The sequence below is a fragment of the Triturus cristatus genome, chromosome 7, assembly GCF_964204655.1.
Source record: "Triturus cristatus chromosome 7, aTriCri1.1, whole genome shotgun sequence".
Taxonomy (NCBI): Eukaryota; Metazoa; Chordata; class Amphibia; order Caudata; family Salamandridae; genus Triturus; species Triturus cristatus.
Window position 1 is genome coordinate 704,901,382 of NC_140590.1, and position 23,343 is coordinate 704,924,724.

Below are 23,343 nucleotides of genomic sequence, written 5' to 3' on the forward strand. Positions count from 1 at the left end.
GAAACACCTCAGCAACATTTCAAGTAAGCATTTAAACTGAACTGCATTTACCAGGATGCTAAGGGGTGAACTGTGCTGGGAGGTGAAGCAATGTGCTCCCATCCCCCTTCTGTTCAAAAAGGCTCCCTTGAGCCACTGAGCTGACGAGCTCTTGGAGATGCACCTGTGCGCCAGGGAGAGGTACAGAGACCTGAGAGGATTGTGGCAGCTTTCTCAGCAACCCCAGATGAATTTTGTTTTTATCACTACTGATGAAGGATAATATCTAGAAACCCATGTGTCTAGAGATTAACAGCACTAACCTGCACCAACTTTGGTGAAACACTTCAGCAACATTTCAAGCAAGCATTTAAACTGAAGTGCATTTAACAGGATGCTAAGGGGTGAACTGTACTGGGAGGTGAAGCAGTGTGTCAGACAACCCTGCCAGGAAGTTGTTTATTTCAGGAGTTATTTGTAGATATGTACCCCTCACCGTGCCCACTGAAAGTAGTAGCTGTTGGTGCCTTATAATAATACATTATTTATTATGTGCAATCAGCACACAAACCTTGTGTATCAGAACGTAATTTCATCAGTCATAATAAAGAATAAGATGAACATTAGAAAATCCCAAATCATTTTATATCGCAATTGTTATTTGTTTTGCAGTTTTATATAGTACAAACTCGACCCAGCTTGAGCGCTTTACATGAGCACCAGTTACATTACACAAGAAAACAGTCACATTTGTGTAGGCACAGGGAGATTAAGTGATTTGCCCAGAATTGCAGGATGATGAGCTGATGCCGAGACTCGAACCTGGTTCCCCAGTTCCAAAGTTGTGAGCCGTAACGCCACATCCTCCCTGTTGTCTGCAATGAATTGGTCTAAACTCTACCTAACGCCTACATCTATAATATTATCAGCATCATGGATATTGTATTAGCTTAACAATTAATATTTTCACAAGTATTTGATAATTATATTATAGAACAGTATATTTCATTTGTCTTTCCCAAGCCATGTACCATCCCCACATACCTTAGAAAGGTTCGAGGCCGGCAGTTGGACAATGGCTCTCTGGAAATTCCCGCAAGCAAACATTCTTAGAACTCTTTATACCTTTCTCTCCAGTGATTCTCTATAAAGAGAGGAGAGTGAGTTGTCTTGCCGTCTCTCGTATGTGCTTCGCAGAAAGGCCAATGCTTCAGTTAGAGACCTGTCTAAAATGAAAGCAAATGTATTGAAACATGCTTCCTTCCACATTTGCTTGGTGGCTGGGCCAGATGGCCATGTAATGTTACTTACTAGACATAGCTATCTTGTCAGGAGAATGGAAGTTTCCTCTCCACTACATTTCCGTTATTTTTGTTAGTGAGACTAATGTCAATCTGCTTTTAATATAATATTGCGCTCTTGCACACTGTTTTCTGTTCTAACTATTCAAAGTATTAGTTACCTAGGCCCTACGCCTTGCACATACACAATCTTATGAGCTAGTGCATTCATGTTTGATTTGTTTAACATCCATGTGTCATCAGAAAAGCCCTACCACATATGTTAGTTGATCTTTTATCAAATACTGGGCGCTAATTTTGTAGTTTCTACCAAATGAGAATATTACTATTGTAAAATGTGGGCTTCTTTTGTGAGGTTTTTCATGCTTCAATTGGAGGGTTTAGTTTGTAGAACTAATTGAGGCGACTAGGTTATGCAGCATGTAATGGGCTGGTGTACATGTCCCAACAACTAACTCAAGTAACATTGCTTGATCTATTTTCATTTTGTCATATTTTTTTTACCTAAAGAGTGGTGCATAAAAAGTGAAGTGTGAAGTGAGGTTGACTGACTGTACCTTACAACAGAGGAGATTGTTGTGCTGTCTGATTTAGAAACCTGCAGAAGCCAATTTTGTATGGTTTTGGGATGGTGTCTGTGATTTCCAATTTGCACTAATGAATAAACTGTAGCAGTTTCTATCATGCATAAACCATCGTCTTGTACAATAATCAACTTCATGGTACTGAGATATAGTCGCATGACATGCACAACCGTGACCTAGATGACTGTATATGAGAACTTGGAGGGCAGAAATAGCTTACAACATTTTAATCTCCAGAATATTGATCATTGATCATCTTCAAGGTAATGGAATATTCAAGGCTAAGGTGCCACCTACACAGTTAAACTAGTGCTGGGTGATAAAGGTATATTTTATGAAAGGATTTCTGACTGTGCCAGTGCTTGGCTGTGAAATATTTTGCTAAATCCTTGCTTAGAAGGTTTGGGGATCCCTTTTATATTCCAGACTGGAATTAATGGAGAAATAGGAATTCTTAATTGCTTAACGTGGCCCATTTGCAACACCCCTACAGGTGATATACTACCAGCATATTGAGTTGTTTAAGAATGTTACATTGTTATTTACTTACCCCTATGCATTTTCCTTGACTATCTGGTGGTAGTCAGTATTATTGAATCAATTTTTTTGTAGTTAAATAAAACAAAATACTGGCTTAATCCTTCATTTATGTTCACTGCTATATTTCCCTTGATCTCAAGTAAGAACATTTATCAAGTTCTTCTATGGTTTCTTCATGTAAATGAAAATTGCAAGGCCCTCACTAAACAAAACCCTCAATATGATCAGCTGCTCAAAAGTTTCCTCTTCATGTCCATCTATGGATTATTTCCCTGAGTGATGAGTCATTCTTGGGGTTCAAGGGTAAACTACTGTTCAAGCAGTATAATCTGCTGAACCATTCCTGGAGTGGTTTGAAATTATACAATCTTTCTATACCTTATTTTGTGAAGGATATTAATTTGCCCCTCCTGAATGTCCACCTACATAGATTTTTCTCTGAAATATGATTTAGTACTTAGAGCTTCTCATTTTATTTTGGTGCTCTATTATATGATATTATATTCAACAGCTTTTTTGTGGCCTGTGATTATTCAAATTCATTCATGCTAATTGCATCCTAGTATATAGCCCACTAAGCAAAAACAGAGAAACAGGGAGAAATGTTAATGAGATGTGTTAAAGCACTTCTAGCTATGCAGTTCGCAGATAAAAGGTATATCCATATGTGGATAACTACCAATGTTATCCAGATCTTTCATAGATTCAAATGCTTGAATAATTCCCCGTCATCGAAGTGGGACTACTATGGTATCATAGAAAGCAGTATGCAATTGTACAATAGGCCATAATGACAATGTACAGTCGCATTAATAGCCTATCTATGTCCTTTTTTAGAATTATCAAATTTGAACTATAACCAATCAGAAATCCGCAGCCTCCAGAACACTTCAAACAGAGGCTGAGTACCTCAGATTTTCTACTACACGTCGTGTGAAGGGAGTCTCCCTGAGCTCTTCTCAGTTATCTCTTCAAAATTTTTCTCAATAGTCTACATCTTTACAATATCTCAATCATCTTAAACAGGTCTGTTCAGATCCTGCAAATCCTGTGGGAAGGAAATGCCGCATATGGATAACTCGCATAAAGACCGTCTGTACTGTCTTTATCCACAAAATCAGGTAAAGAAGTGCAAGATTTGTCGTACTTTTTCGGCAAAGACCTTACGAGATACAAAGGTACAACTGCTTCTGTAGTTACAGAAGTCTAAATCCCAGAAATCCAGTTCATGTGGGGCAGACACCGATTCGTCCCATACAACCCAAAAAGGGTCAAGATCTTCTGACCATAGGGTATCTGAGGGGAGTAGAAAGGCATTGAAGACTCACAAAGATCCCTGAAAAAGGAGAAAATAAAACCAGTCTTCACAGGAGTGGCCTTCTCACAACCATCTACTCATTCTGACAGGAAAAGGGAGAGAAAACATTCTCCCTCCTCAGAACCGTCGCCATCAAAAATAACTATGTCGACGATGACCCCGTCGACGCTGTTGTCAATGTTGATAACAACAGTTTTCTCAGTTATCATTGATGAAGCCATCTTTGTCAAAAACATTGACAGCTGCAACCATTACGGCTCCTCTTTTGTCACAATGAGGGATCTCCTCTTCGAAATCACTGTCAACGGATGACAGGAATTCCAACGCGCCGCCGACGAAGATAGTGTCAACAGGTACACAGTCCACATCCAAACCGTCGACGGCAACAACTTTCTTACCGCCAACACCGCTTGCACCGTCGGCGGCAGCAGCATTGACGAACGCTCTGCTCTGTCAACGGCAGGACTGATGATGACACCACCGATGTTGGCACCGTGGACGATAATACTGTCAACAGGGGAAGCTCTACCATCGACGCTGCAGGCTGTTTTCACGTCATCGACAAAGATAAAAAGCAATATGAACACCTCGACTTACCTCACAAAATAAAGTGTCACCATTGCTTCCTAGCCATTTGCTGGATGTATGAGTGTCAGATGAGGATGGGGATTTTGGAAATGCACAAAGTCCTTCAGAGCTCCAGGTAAAATACTAAGAGGGTGACTCTGATGATGAACAGTACTATCATTCTTATTACGCTCCGCCTAGGAGATATTAAGAGCATTATCAATACCATCAACAGCCTCCACCTAGAACGGATGAAGTGTGCATGCCCACCTCTTTAATGCAGGACTTACGAGCGATACTGCAAGACAGGAAGAGGTGTTTTCCAGATGCTCAACAAGAGCAGCCAGCCTCACCACCCCAACCAATTTTCCTGACATGCCAATGAATGTACCACCAACCATGATGCCCAGGGTATCACCTTTGCAGAATATACCACCTCCAAGGGAAGACCTGTCAACCGCTGATGATGAACATGAGGAAGGAGAAATTCCTGAAGCCCAATAACCTCGGGATGAATGGGATGATTATTCAGTCCCTACTCCGCCTCCACCTCACACTACAGACTTTCTCCCTGAGGATATAGGGGGTTTTCATAATTTAATGGCTAGAGTAGCTGTAAGGTTCCATCTTCCAACTTCAGTCAAACAATCTGATGGCTTTCTACATGACTTCAAGGAGCAAGCCAGAAAGTGTATAAGGGTCATTCCGATCATAGAGTACATCTGGGAGGAAGGAATCAAGATTATGAAAAATCCAGCAGCAGTAACACCTGTTCCACCATGCCTCAACAAACAGCACAAGGCCACTGATGATTCCCCGGCCTGCCTTACAAGACATCCAAACCTGACTCGGTCATTTCGCAGGGTGCACAAAGATGCTCCAAAAATCCTTCCACCCCGATCTCGACACCTCCACACAAGAAGGGTAGGCACCTTGACATTGTAGGTAAAAGGTTCTCCCTCATATTAGCCATCATAGTGCACGCAGCCAATTCTCTTGCAATTCTGGGGCGCTATGAACGTCAAATGTGGTCTGATGTCAGCAGTCTACTCAACCTCATCCCATAAGACAAGAAGGCAGAGGCAAAGAAAATAATACAGCAGGGTGAGCGCACATCTTCTTAAATCATCGATTGCGCTCTTTACATCGCTTTAAGAGGACTTAGGCAGTTGGCCGGAGCGACAGTCTTACAATGCTCAAGGGTGGCTCAAGGCAAAATCTTTCAGGCCTGAAGTCGAATCAAGGATTCTTGACATGGCCTACGATGGGGAAACACTGTTTGGAAAACATGTTGATGATGTCTTATTGGCTGCACGGATACTGCCAAATCTGTTAGCACTCTGCAGTACCGGAAAATGCCCTTTCATGTAGCCAAAAGAAGAGGGTTTCTACCTTTAAAAGAGGCTATCAATGACCTCAACAATATCAGCCTCAGTCTCAATACAGGCCAGCTTACACCAGCCCTATCGTCAACCACCTTCCGCGGCTTACAACAAGCATGGGGCGCACGTAAACAAACCCCTCAAGGTTGAGACATGGGTCGCAAACAGTTCCAGGACCAGGTACCAGCTACAACTGCCCCCTCCAACCAAGTGGTCAGAATCATTTCCAATTACCTTTCCCAATGGACGGAGATAACATTGGACAGATGGGTGTTGGACTTAGTCACCTATGGACACACTTTAGAGTTTGTGCAGAAGCCACCAGCCAATCCTACAAGCGGAGCAAATTCCCATTGCCTTTACTTACTGAGGAATGAAGCTCAAATTATGTTATCAAAAAGAACGATAAAACGAGTTCCAAGTTCTAAAAAAGCATGGGTTTCTACTCCGGGTTTATTCCTCATTCGAAAGAAATCAGGAGAGTGGTGACCCATCCTGGGTCTCATGAAGTTGAACACATTTCTGTACAAACAGTCTTCCGTATGATTATTCTTTCCGATATTCTTAATCTTTTAAACAACAGAGAGAACATGACCTCCCTGGATTTACAAGATGCTTATTTCTACATTCCCATCCATCCCAAGCATCTCAAGTATCTCCACTTCACCATTGCTGGTACCCACTTCCAGTTCAAGGTCCTTCCCTTCGTCCTCAATTCTGCTCAGAGAACCTTCATGAAATGTCTCGCCCCCAGTAGCAGCCACACATCGCAAACAAGGTCATCAGGTATTTCCCTAACCTACCCACACAGACACTCAGACAAATATATACTAATGTGTATTGGTGAATCAGTGGGTGTAGAAATGCCTGTATGGATGATTCAGTGGGTGCATGACTGACTGACTGTGTAAGTGAGTGATTAGGTGTCTCAGTGAATGTATGGGTGAGTGACTGGTTGTGTGAATGTTTGTATCAGTCTGTCAGTTGGTGTCTAAGTGGCTGTGTGAGTGGGTACATGAGTGGCTGTATGGGTGATTGGTTGTCTTAGTACCTGTGTGGATGGGTGAGTGTCTGTGTGGGTAGGTGAGTGGGTGTGTGACTGTATGGATGAGTGAATGGGTGAGTCAGTGGCTATATGGGTTAGTGAGTGTGGGGGTGAGGGCTGAATGGATGAGTGAGTGTGTGTATGGATGTGTGGGTGAGTGGATTTGTCAGTGGTATATGGGTGAGTAACTAGGTATGGGAAAGGAAGTATAGGTAAGTGGTGGAGCATATGATTGGCTGTATGGGTGAGTGTGTGCTTGTGTCAGTGACTGTATAGGTGAGTGAGTATGTGTTAGTATCCCCCAACCAGCAGTGCTCTGAGAGGCTCATTTGCAGAGTAGTGGAGAAAGGGGGCTGCCTGGCCCCCTTCCCTGGGCGGATTTTGGCCCCAGGGACCCCATGTCCCCAGATCCTGCTCCTTATTTTTTTTAAATAAAATATGGGAGGGGGTCTGTGCTATCCCCCTTCCACTCTGATTTTGGCCCTGGGAGCACCATCCCCTGGGGCATGCCACAATACTGGGTGCCATGGTCCCACCCAGGGCACCAAGTCATTTTTTGGGGGGACTGCGGGGGGGGAGGGGGGGAGCTGAAGGCCTCCACGGTCCATGTTGGCTCCCCGCGTCCTGCAGGAGCCAGCATTGCTTTTGGACTGAGGGTGGGTCCAGCTGTGACTGAGCAGGACACACCTTTCAGAAAATTCTCAGTGTCCCATCGTTTTAACATATCAAATGATGCACTCATTATGGTACAAAGACATCAGTGACATGATACAAGCAGTGCACATAGTTACAGAACTCAGTTGTAATCCCAAAAATATATTCCAGTCTGCTTCATTACAATTCCAGTCTGCTTTACAGTACATAGTTAGACAAACATTGAGTATATTGATGAAAACCTGCCCTTAGGGACATAGATAAAATACAGCAAGAATTTGTTGTAATCCCATGTCTAGAAAAAATACTTTTTCTCTAGAGACCCCTCTCCCACCAGGGTTGCCCCTAGGTGGCATGCTTCATCATTGGGGTTCCTCTCAATCCTCTACGGATTCAGGTGTACTGCAAATTGCGTAGGCGCACTTTTTATTTTAGACTATGTGTAGTGCAGTGATGTGGAGTGGAAAGGGAAAGAAAATTAAAAAATCCCTAACTAGATGGCCACTCTTTTATTCCCGCCCCTAGCTGGGATGGTTAAAAATCAGGGGTCGTTTACTGAGAAGAAACCTGACCTTAATAAGTCTGGTTGTCTCAGTAATGTGTTTTTGTCAACATGTTTGGAGCTGTTCCCCTAAAACTCTTCATCAGGACTCTACTGGGTTCAACCCCATGTGTACCACTCCTAGTAAATCCTGTAATAAGGACAAAACCATGCACACCTAATGCGCATTGTATATATACGTTTCTAGTGATTCATCCATGTTTCTGTAGATGCTTTATTATTGCATTATGGTCAAAGCCAGGGATAGAGGGGCTTGTAGTCACACTTTCGTCAAAGCCGCCTCTGGTACAGTATCCTACTTCTCTCCCTGGAGACCGCATACTGCACAAACACACAATACAGTCACATTATGCCTACAAGGGACAACCCATTGCATAGCAGAGAAGTTCACAAAATCACTGTGTAGAGTGATTCTTGGTTCGAAGTCAGAGGACTTCTCTAATGAAGACCCTACTGCTGCAAAATCATGTTGAGGACAGTACATTTTAGAATAAATGTAATTATATATTTGTATGTTGTAAACTCCACAAAGGTCAAACTGTACTATATGTTTCATATCTGTAACATGCTTAAAAGCATATATCGTTTTGTTATCCTCTGCCGTAACACCTTCTGTGCTCATGACTGAATGGTTCCGTCATGAGCACAAGTGCAAGTGTGCTCATGACGGAATCATTTCTTCATGAGCACACTTGCAAAAAAATTGCTCTGTTGTAAACAGCAGTGGGATTTCTCATTTTTTTGCCCTGGGAGGTGGGGAAGAGCTTCCCCAACCTCCCAAGGCATGGTTTTCTTTTCCTTGCAATGACGATCGCGTGCATGGCGCGCTGTCGTCATTACAACGAAACTGAAACTCAGTTTCAGTTTCATAGTTTCGGTGCTTGTGAGGCTATCTCAGCCCCCGAGCACCGAGACACATGGGAGAGGTATCGTTGGAAAGGGGAGAATCTCCCCTTTCCAATTGTACCCTTCCCTATTGGATCCCTGCTTGGGGATTACCCCCGGAAGGCAGGTTTACCTACCCAGAATTCCCCCGAACCTCAACGTTATTTGAAAAAAATCACTTTTTCCTCACATTTTTGTGAGGAATTACCGTGCCGGCACAAATGTCCTACCACCCAGCGTTTGCCTTGTTCTCCAGAGTAAAATGATACCTCACTTGTGTGGGTGGGATAAAGGCCTGTGATTGGGAAGGGCCAAAAACATAGGGGTTAAGGATAGATCACAGCGCTCCATTTTAAAAAAAAATACGTTTTTAGCTGATTCTGCATTGGACAGCCCGAAAAGTGAGGTATCATTTTACTCGGGAGACCAAGGGAAATGCAAGGTGGTCGAACATTTGTGCCGGCATGGTGATCCCACATAAAAATGTGTGGAAAAATGTATTTTTTCAGCTGCATTTGAGGTTTGCAGGGGATTCTGGGTAGGAAACGTTGGGGGATCCATGCAAGCCATACCTCACTGGACTCCCCAGGGTGTCTAGTTTTCAGAAGTGTGTGAGTTTGGTAGATTTCCCTAGATGGCCGCGAGCCTGGGGCCAAAAATCCTGGTGCCTCCCCCGTGGAAAACCAGGTCGTAATTTTGAAGTCTCCACAATCTGTTTAGGGCCCTTGCCTGTCGCGGGTACTTGACCCACCCATACAAGTGAGGTACCATTTTTATCGGGAGACTTTGGAGAATGCGGGGTGGGTCGAAGTTTGTGGACCCATCCAAATTCCAGAACTTTCCATCAGAAATGTGGGGGAAAAGTGTTTTACTTTACAATGTTTGAGGTTTGCAAGAAATTCTGGGTAACGGAACCTGCTGAGAGCCAGACAAATCACCCCATCCTGGATTCCCTTGGGTGTCTACAGCTAGGCACTTTGCAAAAAAAGTTCAGTCTTCACTGTAAAAATGTGGTATGTCCACTTTGTGTTTTGCGTTTGTTTCCTGGCGCGGGCCCTAGGCCTACCCAAACAAGTGAGGTATCATTTTTATCGGAAGACTTTGGGGAATCCGGGGTGGGTGGAATTTTGTGGATCCACTCAGATTCCAGAATTCTCCTTCACAGAAATATGAGGAAAATGTGTGTTTTTGTTTTTTTTTACAAAGTTTGAGGTTTGCAAGCGATTCTGGGTAACAGAACCTGGTAAGAGCCAGACAATTCACCCCAACCTGGATTCCCCTGGTTTCTCTAGTTTAAAACAAATTATAAGTTTGCTAGGTTTCCCAAGGTGCCGGGAGAGCTAGGGTTCAAAATTTTCAGCTAGGCACTTTGCAAAAAAGGGATAATTTCTCACTGTAAAAATGTGGTGTGTCTATGTTGCGTTTTGGGCCGTTTACTGCTGCGGGCACTAGGCCTACCCACACAAGTGAGGCACCACTTTTCTCGGAAGACTTTGAGGAATGCGGGGAGGGTGAAATTATGTGGATCCATGCAGATTCCAGAACTTTCCTTCAAAGAAATGTGAGGAAAATGTTTTTCCTTTTACAAAGTTTGAGGTTTGCAAGGAATTATGGGTAACCGAACCTGGTGGGAGCCACTCAAGTCACCCTATCCTAGAGTCCTCTGGGTTTCTAGTTTTCAAGAAAGTATAGGTTTGCTTGGTTTCCCTAGGTCCCGGCTGAGCTAGGGTTCAAAATCCACAGCTAGGCACTATGCAAAAAAAGGGTCTGTTTTCACTGTAAAAATGTGGAGTGTCCACGTTGCGTTTTAGGCCATTTCCTGTCGCAGGCACTAGGCCTACCCACACAAGTGAGCAACCATTTTTATCGGGAGGGGAAATACAGAATTGTAGAGCAACTGTTATTACCTATTGACTTTTGATGCATTTCTGCCTTCCAAATGTAAGACAATGTGGAAAAAAGAAGTCGCTTTGAAAAATGTCCTATAATTCACATGCCCACAATTTTGGAGATGTGCAAATAGCTACTGTTTCTAAACTCTATATTTTGTTCCCATTTCAGAAATACATAGGTGTCTTTCATACTAATTTTTCATTGTTAATAATTTCCCAAATTAATTGCTATATACCTTGTACACACTAAAAAAAACATTGCAAGATGCTGCTCAGTTATTGGCTCTGGGTTCGTCAGGTTCTTGGTAAACCTACAAGACCTATATATCCCCACAACCAAAAGGGTCCAGCGGATGTAACAGTATATTGCTTTAAAAAATCTGTCATACTTAGAAGAAGTTCCAGTTGAAAACGTTGGCACAAATGGCTGTTTTTTTCAACTCTTCCTATTTTCAACTGTTAGTTTCTAAAAAAGTCCTTGAAGGATCTACACAAATGACCCCTTGCTGAATTCAAAATTGTATCTACTTTTCCGATTGCTTTCATACCCATTTCTACTATTAACTGGAAGGAGGTTGAAAGCACAAAAAATAGAAAAAATTGGCTATGTCCTAGTAAAAGGCCAAAACTGTGTAACAAAAATTTGGTTTTCTTACAAAGGTATGTCAGTGCCTGAAAGCTGAGAAGATGGTGATTTCAGCACCACAAACTCTTTGTTGATACCAATTGCAGGAAAAAATCATACTCTTTCATCTGCAGCACTTTTTTCCCCATTTAAAAACAAAAAAACATTTAGCTGTAGTTTGGCTAATTTCTGGGCCCCGCTCCTGGGTAATCAACAAACCCTGGGTACCTTTAAAATCCCCATGATGTTGGAAGAAAAGGACGCAAATTTGGCATGGATCCCTTATGTGGTCAAAAGGTAACAAGGGCCTAAGTGTGAATACCCCATATAGCCAAAACAAGGTTTAGCACAGGGGAGGGGAGATGGGGAAGGCCTAGCAGCGAAGGGGTTTATATGAGTAGAACCCTCATTCATCCAAGCAGCTGTTAGTTCTATATTTTGTATTCTCACTAACAGCCAACCAAGTTCATGGTGGGGACGGAGCAGGGAATGGTGATATCCTGTAACCGCAAAGCGAAGACGCCTGCTGAGAAAATTGTGAACACCTTCAGTGGTCACCATGGCCCGATTTATGCATTGCAGAGGAACGCTTTCTTCCCTAAGAACTTCATGACAGTAGGAGATTGGACAGCACGGATATGGTCAGAAGACAGTCGAGAGTCTTCCATCATGTGGACCAAGTAGGTGGCACTTCTCAATGCTCTTTTCAATGACAGGCACCACTGGAATGCTTACAGTAGGTCACAAAGAATGATTGAATGATGTAGCGTTTTTGAGAACATTTATTTACAATGATTGATCTTTCAAATAATACAGTTGAGCAGGGTTTCACCGGGGACTCATTTAATCATTGTTTTAAATTGATCAAATTCATGTCTTTGGTACCTCACCAGCAATACATATTCAATTATTATAAGCTGTGATTAAAATGAAGAATGAGCATTGTCCTTTGATGGTGCTTTGGACAGCCTTCTGTCTTCTTTTAAGACAGATCATTGCCTTTGAACCCAAAGCCTGCCCCTTCCTGAGAACCGGCACCATGCTTGCTCTTCCCTCTCCTCTGTTGTCTGTCTATCACCATTACAGAAGCAAAGAGTCTAATCTGAATTTAAGGTAGAGCAGTCAAAGGGCTTGCATGTAGTGTCCTTCAGCAGAAGAAGAATGGTCATTTAAGAGACAACTAGCTAATGGCATTTGTAAATATGAAGATTTGGAAGTGGTAACATATGTGGTATCAACATATGGGCCATCTAAGTTGTCCTTGTTATTAACAAACACCTACCTGTGTCACTTCTTTGATCACCTACCATCTTAGTCCGAAGCACTGTAACACCTAATTAATGGAACAGTCACACAATGTGTCATGTAAATTAACAACACATTTTTAGGTCACAGCCTGCCAGACAGCACAGCTGTCCGGTTTTCTAAAGACATTTTGGGGACATTCAGAAAGTTGACCTAGGAATGCATTCCACCCATTTCTTACCATTGGCTGTGTGGTTTGTAACTCACATTTTCTGTCTTTCTATTTGCTGGCTTTATTTGCTTTAGGCTGTCCAGCTCGAGTTCATCCTTCCGTCGCCCAACCCGTGTTTACTGTATTTTTCCACAAACTCGCTTTCTATCAACAGGCCTTTAAATCTTGTTTTTATCTTGTCACATTTGCTGTGCATTCAAAGATGGAGGTCAAATGTCAGGCTGTGTCTTCCAGGAAGCTTGGAGTTTATTGATACTTTCTCTGACAATCATGCTGGCTACTGGGCGCTGCTTGAGGAAAGCTGAAAGATGTTTGTTTTTCTAGCACACAACAAAATTTAAATGTCCGTCAATGAACTGTGCTGATGGTCAAATCTTTACGTTGGGTGATGACATTTCCACACATTATCCTTTGTGCGATGTATACTTGTATCAGTAAAATTGTATGTGAGTGCAAATGTAATGGTCATTTCAATTGAAGATTTATTGTCTGTAATGGTAGTATGCTACCATACCATGCACCCCACTCCACTCTCCTCTGCACCACTCTACACGACTGCACTCTACTCTGCACCATACCACACTACATCACTGCATGCTTATCTGCACCACTCCACTCTACACCTCTTTACTCTATACCACTCCACTCTACTGTGCCAATGCACTCTACCCCACACTACTTTATTATGCACCACTCCACTCTACACCACTCCAAACCACCCCACTCTATACCACCCTACTCTGCAACAATGCAGTCTATGCCAATGCACTCTCCTTTGTACCACTCCACTGAACGCCAGTGCACTCTAAACTAATCCCCTCTACGCCACTCTAATCTACTCTGCACCACTGCGCTCCACTCTGAAACAATCTATTCTACGCCACTACACTTGATGCCACTCAGCACCACTCCACTTTACTCTACACTACTGTATGACACTGCACTCTATGCCAATGCACTCTACACCACTTAACTCTACGCCACTTCACTCTATGCTATTGTACTCTGTCACTGCACTCTATGCCACCCTATTTTACTCTTCATCACTGTACTCTGTGTCACTGCTCTCCAAGCCACTCCACACCACTCTACTGTGCATCAATGCACTCTACGACAGTATATTCTGCAACATTGCACTCCCTGCCACTCTACTCTATGCCATTGCACTCTCCGCCACTCTACTCTACATCGCTCCACTCTACGCCAATCCACTCTAAGCCACTCTATGCCACTGCACTCTACTCTGCATGACTATATGCCACTCTACTGCACTCTACACGAATGCACTTTATGCCACTCTAATCTACTATGCTGTTGTGTAGTTTTCACTAATCAGTAGTAACTGCGTGTTTGCAGAAGGCATGATCTTAGGATGGTGCCTGACTGATTCCATGCACCCCTGTAGGATATGTCGTCCATTGGACCAGCTAGCTTGCAGTACCACTGTTAGCCCCCATAAGCCTGAATAGGGAACGAACAGTTCTGTCAACTACTGAACATGCCAACTCTGTTCCCTCAGGAACTGTGGTGACAGACTTCAAACTTTTGCTCAGTCACCCATGCTTTCTTTTGCTCAGAGAAATATACAAAGAATACACAAAGGGTCATTTTCAATATTTATTGAACCATATTGATTATTGTATAGAAAATATAGGCTGTGATGATTAATAGACCGAAGGAGATACGTTTTAATGAGTATCAACACAGTGAATAAAATAAAGAGTTCCACCAGCTTGTTGAGACAGGTTATATGTGCATATAAATAAAAGATTATAAAAATCGAGCGTACCCCTACGATGCGAACCCTAACCCATGTGTCTAGGGTGTGAATGTATGATCTGCCAAGAAAACCCCAGTCTGGAATATCTAACCTCTTTACCTGGTGGGTAAGAGAGTATGACCCCGTCTTGGTCACAAACTGGACACCCCTCACTGAGATGTCAGTCAGATGCTAGCGAAAGCTTCCGCATGCAGGGTCCCTTCAAAAGTTTGCAGAAGTATCTTATTATGTAAAGAAACAATAGGATATAGAAAATGTCATCCTGCCTCTGGCCGAGATTGTGATCAGGCCATCATTTTTTGTGTTCTACAGATAGCTGTGTCGCCATATGGATGTAATAATAAACACATTTGTATTACGCATGTGAGAGGCCTTGCACTTAAATCAAGGCAGTCTGATAATATTCTCAAGAAGTGTTCCGTGTCAACAATGTCGATGTTTCTGCGAAACCCTCTCTAAGCGTCACAAATGCAAAATATGTGTCAAGCGTCAATGCTTCCAAGAGAAGGCAACTTTGGGAAAAAGGATTGCATACATGCAAGAATGGCACGAATTCCTACCTGGCCTAACTCGGGCACATGACAGTGCACCACTGCATTCTGAGTCTGCATTCTATGGGCCCGATTCACAGAACTAACTTAAGACAAAATCCTAAACTTACTACCATTTTGGTATTCACAGAAGGAACTTACTCATTTTGGTATCCACAGAAGGCACTTACTCATTTCGGTATTCACAAAAGTTAGGAGTCCTAACTTTAGGACTCCTAAATGCCTTCTGTGAATACCGAAAGTCTTAAAATTAGGATTTTTCGCAGTTTAGTAGTAGTATAGTTAGGACTCCTAACTTTAGGACTCCTAAATACCTTCTGTGAATACCGAAAGTCTTAAAATTAGGATTTTTCTCAATTTAGTAGTAGTAAAGTTAGGACTCCTAACTTTAGGACTCCTAAATGCCTTCTGTGAATACCGAAAGCCTCAAAAATTAGGATTTTTCTCAGTTTAGTAGTAGTATAGTTAGGACTCCTAACTTTAGGGCTCCTAAATGCCTTCTGTGAATACCGAAAGCCTTAAAATTAGGATTTTTCTCAGTTTAGTAGTAGTAAAGTTAGGAGTCCTAACTTTAGGACTCCTAAACTGAGAAAAATCCTAATTTTAAGCCTTTCGGTATTCACAGAAGGCATTTAGGAGTCCTAAAGTTAGGACTCCTAACTTCTGTGAATACCGAAGTGAGTAAGTGTCTTCTGTGAATACCAAAATGAGTAAGTGCCTTCTATGAATACGAAAATGGTAGTAAATTTAGGATTTTGTCTTAAGTTAGTTCTGTGAATCAGGCCCATAGGCACTTCACTCTACGCCTCTCTATTCTACTCTGCACCACTGTACTCTATACCAGTGCACCCTGCCCGACTCTACTCTTTGCCACTGCGTACTTTGCCACTGAACTCTACACCACTCCACTCTATGCCACTTCCCTCTGCAGCTCTGCACTCTATGCCAGTGCACTCTACGCCACTACTCTATACCACTCCACTCTAACCTGCACCACTCCACTCTACGCCACTTCACTCCACTGTGAAACAATCTACTCTATGCCACTGCACTCAATGCCACTCTACTCCACTCTGCACCACTCCACACTATGCTGCGCCACTCTACGCCATTCCGCTCTACACTGTGCCACTCTACTCTAAACCACTGCACCCTATGCAGCTGCACCTATGCCAACTACTTTGCACCACTGCACTTTACGCCACTATACTCCACAGCATTCTACTCTTTTCCACTGCACGCTACGTCACTTTACACTATTGTGCTCCATGCCACTACATTTTATGGCACTCTATTTTACTCTGTACCACTTTACTCTACGTCACTGCTCTCCGCACCAATATACACCAGCGCCCTCTACGCCACTGCACTCTATGACAGTGCACTCTACAACAGTGCACTTTCTGTCACTGCTCTCTAGTCCAGTGCTCTGTATGCTACTGCTTTCTATGCCAGTGCACTCTAGGCCACTGCACTCTAGGTCACTGCACTCTACACCACTGCACTCTACACTACTACACTCTGACACTACTCTTTATGAATGCACTCTATGCTGCTGAAATATACTCTGTACCACTGTACTCTATGCTATCCTACTGTACTCTATGCCTCTGCACTTTATGCCACTGTACTCTACTCTGCACCACTCTACTCTACACCAATGGGTTCTGCACCACTCTACTCTGCATTGCTTCACTCTATGCCACTGTACTCTACGCCAATCCACTGTGAGGCACTCTAGTCTACTCTGTACCACTGCACTCTACGACACTCGATACCACTGCACTCTATGCCACTTCACTCTGCTCTGAAACAATGTACTCTATGCCACTCTATTGTACACCGCTGCACTCTATGCCACTACACTCTACACCAATGCTCTCTACATCACTTCACTCAAGAACAATACACTCTACACCACTGTCTATGCCACGGCACTGTACACCACTGTACTGTACTCTATACCACACCATTGCACTCTGTCACTTTACTCTGCACAATTCTATGCCACTGTACTCTACACCTATGCATGCCACTCTACTCTACAACACTGAACTCTACGGCACTCTACTCCGCAGCACTGCACTCTCTGTCACTAAACTATATGCCACTCTACTCTGCTCCACTTTACTCTTTCCCACTGCACTCTAATCTGAACCACTTCACGCCATTCTTCTGCACTCTAAGCCAATGCACTCTATGCAACTGCCCAGTATGCCACTCTAATCAACTGTGCACTACTCTACTCTATAGCACTGTTCTGTGCACTACTTTGCTCTATGCCTCTCTACTCTGCACCATTTCACTCTCTGCCAGTTCACTCTACCCCACTCTACTATGCACCACTGCACTCTTTGCCACTACACTCTACACCACTCCACTCTGTGGCACTCCACTCTGCAACACTGCACTCTATGCCACTACTCTTTCCTGCACCACTCCGGTCTACACCACTTTACTTTACTCTGAAACAATATAATCCAAGCCACTGCACTCCATGCCACTGCACTTTATGCCACTGTACTCCACTCTGCGCCACGCCACGCCACTCTGCAACACTTCACTCTACGCCAAAGCCCTCTATGCCACTACTCTATAACCCTGCACTCTACCAGCCACCACTCCACTCTACCCTGCACCATTCCACTCTACACCTCTTCACTCCACTCGGAAACAATCTACTCTACCCCACTCTACTCTGTTACTGCAATAAACATTCTACACTGTGCCTCTCTAATCTATGTCACTGCACTCTACGCTACTACTCTATGCCAATGCATTCTATCCTGTACCACAATACTCTACTCTGCACCACTCCACTCTACTCTGAAACAATCTACTCTACTTAAATCTGCACCACTCCACTCTGCTGCACTCCACTCTACACTACTACACTCCACACTATACCACTCTACGCCTCTACAGTCTAAGCTTTGCCACTGTACTCTGAACCATGGCTCTCTACCCCAATGCACTCTGCACCACGTTACTCAAAACCAATGCACCCTACGCCCTTGCACCTATGCCAACTACTTTGAACCACTGCATTTTACGTCACTATACTCTACAACATTTGACTCCATGCAAATGCTCTCTACGCCAATACAAGTTACATCACTCTACACCATTGCACTCTACGTCACTGCAGTGTACGCCACTCTATTCTACTCTGCATCACTGGATTCTCCATCACTGCTCTCCACACCAATCTACTCTGTACCACTCTATGCCCCTGCACTTTACATCACTCCACTCTTTCCACTCTAATCCACTGTACTCTACACCAGCCTACTCTACGCCACTCTACTCTACACCTCTACAGTCTACCCTGCACTACTCCACTCTACCCTGCACCACACCACTGCTACTCCACTCTGCACCACTCTACTCTATGCCATAGGACTCTACATCCCTGCTCTGTATGCCAATGCACTCTACATGCCAATCTACTTTGCACCACTGTACTATACGTCACTTCACTCTACTCTACTATACTCCACTCTACGACACTCCACCCCACGACACTCCACTCCACGATACTCCACTCTATGAAGCTCTACTCCATGAAACTCTGCTACACTGACACTACTCCACCCTAAGCCATCCCACTATATAGCACTTGACTCCACTCCATGATATTCTACAACACTACTTCACTCTACGACGCTCTACTCAACTCCCTTTATGCCACTCCATGCCATTTTACTCCACTCTATTCTATTGCACTCAGCGTTATTCACAGGTACACTGTTCTACTTTCCAATGCTATATTAACACTCAGAAGGATGAACGTTCCAGTTCACTATGCAGGTATTCAGTCATGTGGTCTAATCATTCTCCCAATTGTGGGAAAACTTCCAGTGTAAACTGAGAACCTTTGCTGCATAGTTAAACCTTAGGTATTACGTTACCCTGCTTTTATAGCCAGGAAAAGAGATATAGCATTGTGTGTCCAAGATTATACAGTGTCCTTGAAGTTCCTGGACTGCCCATCAGAGTCAAAATCCAGCAGATCCGCAGATAACTCCTATGTTCGAGGGGCTGTAGATCATATGCTTATGCATAGATTGCCATCTAGTGTTGGGTCCGGATGTTTGCACTTTGTTTTTGTTCGAAGGAGTCTTTCCAGTAACAAGGTGGGTGATAGTACGCATGAGCATCGACTCCATCTTTAGATTGTTTTTTTCCGCCATCGGGTTCAGATGTGTATTGCTGTGCTCCAGGTTTGTACCATTTTCAGACCCCTTTGACGCGCAATCCACTACCCTCAATGGTATTGTTATCGATCGCGGTTCCCCATTCGACACGCATCGTCTCCCCTCGGAAAACCTTCGATCGGGAAACTCGTGGCATGCCGTCGGGCCTACCCCGCCCACCGCGCTAGCAGTCAATGGAACAGACTCCCCTCATGTTCTGTCCCGGGTGTCATGCTAAGTTTCCACACACTGACTTGCACGTAGTGTGCAACCTCTGTTTGTCCCCGGAACACGACGAGAACAACTGCGACGCGTGTCTATCGTTTCGATCGAAACATACACTTTGTGACCGTCGGACTCGACGCTACGAGATGCAACACCACAACGGCTCCGTGCCAGACATCTTCGGCGAAGATTCTGACACTGAACATCAAGCTCAAGGAGCCGAAGAAGAAGAATTGATCTCCGTGTCCGAGGCCGACTCCGACATGGAGGAAGAGGAGCAGGTTACTCCATGTCAGCGTACCATGAGAAAAGATACCCCTTTGCTCCCTCAACCTAAAACAAAGGCTCCAGTCCCTCCTCTGCCCTCGGGCCAAGCTCAGCACTGACAAAACGTTTCCAACGCCCTGCCTTCAGGCCTGGCTCCGAAACACAAAGAGAAGCCTTCCGGCTCGGGCCGGCCCCACTCTGGTGCCGAACCAACACCTTCGGCGCCGAAACACATGTCCAAGCATGTGTTGGTCACAATACTACCGTTGACCAAGATTCCACCTTCCACACCAAAAGCCTCGGAGCTGAAACCTTCGACGCCCAAAGGCTCGGAGCCGGAACCTTCGACGCCGAAACTGGCACATAAAGTGAAAGCCACTCCATCTAAAGAGCCTCAGCCCGATGACCCGCCTTCGAATTCGAAGCAGAAAAAACTGGCGATCCACTCTGAAACAGGACATATTCATGCCACTCTTAAAAAAAAATTGAAGATTGACCTATCAGAGGACTACCACATTCCTCTCAAAAGAAAGTGTGTGGGTACTAACCCTTATTTATTTATTTATAAAGATTTATATTGCGCGAACATGACCACCGAGGGTATCAGAGCGCTTTACAGATTATGCAGCAAGGAAGGGTATAGGCAAACATACAGAGTCAGCAAAGCGAAAAGTACAACATTTTAAAAATGTTCAGTAATCATGCCAACAAAGCCTCTGGGCTACGAAACAGTGGCTATGGACCCCAGGTCAAGTGTCAAGTGGGGAAGGCGGACTGAGGCAGATATTTCTTTATCAAGAGTCCTTTAACTTCCATTTTCAAGAGGGCAGTGGAAGGGATCCCCCTGACTCCGGGGAGGAGAGAGTTCCAGATCCTCTGCACCATGCTTGACAAGGCTCAATTGTAAGTCTTTTTTTTTCTTGAATTTATGTGTTTTGAGTAAAAGGGTGCTGGCACTTCTGGAGGCTCTTGTACCACATGAGAGCTCCAGTTTCTGAGCGAGATACTGCGGGGTCTTGAAGTGGATGGCTTTGTGTGCCATGCATGCAATTTTCAAATGTATCCGAGTTTCAAATGGGAGCCACTTCAGGGCCAGCAGGTCCGGAGAGATGTGGTTGTAGTTTTTAGTCCCCGTTAAGAGCCTAGCAGCAGAATTGACGGCCACCCCAAGAGGAGCCGTTTTCACTCTGGGCAAGCCACACAGCGTTGCACTACCATAGTGCAGATTTGCGATCACTAATGCTTGCACTGCAACCTTTAGATCATGAGCAGGGAGAAAGGGTTTGAGCTTCCTTAAGATGCTGAGTTGGAAATTTGCTCCTTTTGGTGAGGGAGCTGATGTGCTTTTGCATGTACAGACTTTTGTCTAATATAATACCAAGCGAGAATGCAGGGTCCACGAGGTGGGGTCTACAATTGAGAGCAGTAAGCTGATTCAGCCATTGGTCCATGACCGGGGATTTCTTGTGGGGTGAGATTAGGAGGAATTCAGTTTTTAGAGCATTTAGCTTCAGGTGGTTCCGTGTCAGCCAGCTTTGTGTTTCCAGCAGAGCTAAATTGAGGAACTGAATGTCCTCAGGGGAGGCGATCTTCATATAAAGTTGGGTGTCATCCTCATACATGTGATAGTGAATGCTGGATGATTTCAGAATTTCTGTTAGAGGCTCCATGAACAAGTTAAAGAGCATGGGAGAGAGTGCTGAACCTTGTGGAACCCCCAGCGTAACCAGTGTAGGTTGGGGCAAGGATTGGTTCACCTTGAAACTTTGAGATCTATTCAGGACGAACTAAGAGAACCAGTTAAGCACTGGCCCAGACAATCCTATCCTGTGTTCCAGGAGGTCAATTAGGTTATCGTGTTTGACAGTATCAAATGATGACGAGGTCAAGAAGGATCAGTAGGCACCACTCATTGTGATCAAGAATTCTTAGCGCACCATCCACAATATGCGTTAGTGTCGACTCTATGCTATGGCCTGGGCGGAAACCAGATTGGCATTGGTCCAGGAGTTGGAAATGGTCGATGTGGTTGCAGAGTTGGGCAAGCACACATTTCTCCAGGAGCTTTGCCAGAGTGGGGATGTTGGAGATTGGGCGAAAGTTATGCAGGTCCGTGGGATCAGCTGTTGGTTTCTTTAAAATCGGGGTAACTTGCCCTGATTTTAGGCAGTCTGGAATATCCCCTTGCTGAAGTGATGCATTGACGATCTTAGTCCACAATGTTAGTAAGGAGGATCTAACTTCCGGGGAAAAGTTAGATGGCAGAGTGTCATTGTAATGATTGGAAGGTTTCAGATTTGACAGTGTTTTGTGTATAGTGCACTCATCCAGGGTTTGGAACAGACTCCAGGATGCATTGTTTTTAGGGGGGTCGGGATGCACAGGGTCGGAGATAGCCACGCCTAGTGGACAGAGGGAGGTCCGTGGACTGATCGACAGATCGTAATTCAGTTTCAATCTTACTAGACTTAGCAGTGAAGACATCTGCAAATTCTTCACATTTGGGCAGTGTCCCTTGACCCATAGACGCGGGGTTCGGATGACTATTAGCCTGGGACATGATGAGTTCGAACAGTTTTTTTGGACTTTTTTTGCGTGGTCTAGTTGAGTTCTTAAAAAGGTGGCCTTCGAGCATCTGATGCGTTTATTATAAATGCTTCTCAGGGATCTCAGGTGGTAGCTCAAGGGAGGGAGGGATAGGACTGCCATTGCCTTTCAGCAAGCCTTAAGTTTCTTCTTTCGGAATTAAGACTATCCGTAAACCAAGGTTTGGAGTATTTAGAGGACATTCTTTTCAGCTGTAGTGGTGCAACCGAGTCTAGAACGTTCAGCATTACGTGGTTATAGTGGGCCGTAAGGTCGTGAACATCAGACATGCTCGGTGGGGGTGGAGGATGTTCTCGCAGAGAGCAGTCGGATCTTGCGGGTTGATGTTCCGTAGGCATCTTTTCAGCTGTTTTGGGTTCTCAGGCTGGGCTTTACATGCTCTTACCGAATCAAGAACGCGGAAGGAAATGCAATAATGGTCTGTCCAATCACATGGGAGGATCGAGTCCAGGAGGATAGAGTTGGGCTTACCAATAATAAGATCTAAGGTAGCTCCTTTGATAAGAGTGGGGCTGTCACATATTTGGGTTAGGTTGAGGTCAAGAAGGAAGGATTTAAGGCTATTGACCACCACATTGTTTACATCATTCCATTGGAGGTTGTAATCTCCCAGGAAGATCTGAATGCCATGGAAGTCTGCATTGGCCGAGATAATGTCCATGATCAGTTCTGAGAACGGAAGGTTGTCGATGGGGGGTGGTAAAACATGTGCAGTTTGCAGGAGTGATTATTGCCACCAGACACTTCAATGCATAGGTATTCACAAGACGGCAGGGGGTCAGTCTGTAGTACTTTCACTGTAAGATTGCTACGATGTAAACATGCTATGCCTCCACCTGGACCAATAGATCTGTCCGACCTAATGATATCAGAATTGGGAGGTATTAAAAGGTCCAGGATGGGGGC

At 44.2% G+C, this 23,343-nt stretch overlaps 1 protein-coding gene across 3 annotated transcripts in view; it reads left to right on the top strand.

The window, feature by feature from the left end:
• The window catches only part of DNAI2 (dynein axonemal intermediate chain 2), a 315,671-nt gene that overhangs the window by 89,654 nt on the left and 202,674 nt on the right, over positions 1–23,343 (top strand). For all 3 annotated transcript variants that reach the window (XM_085617361.1, XM_085617360.1, XM_085617362.1), the window contains exon 9: positions 11,791–12,014. In XM_085617361.1, the coding sequence (XP_085473487.1) occupies positions 11,791–12,014 (224 nt within the window). The remainder of the gene's footprint in view (positions 1–11,790; positions 12,015–23,343) is intronic.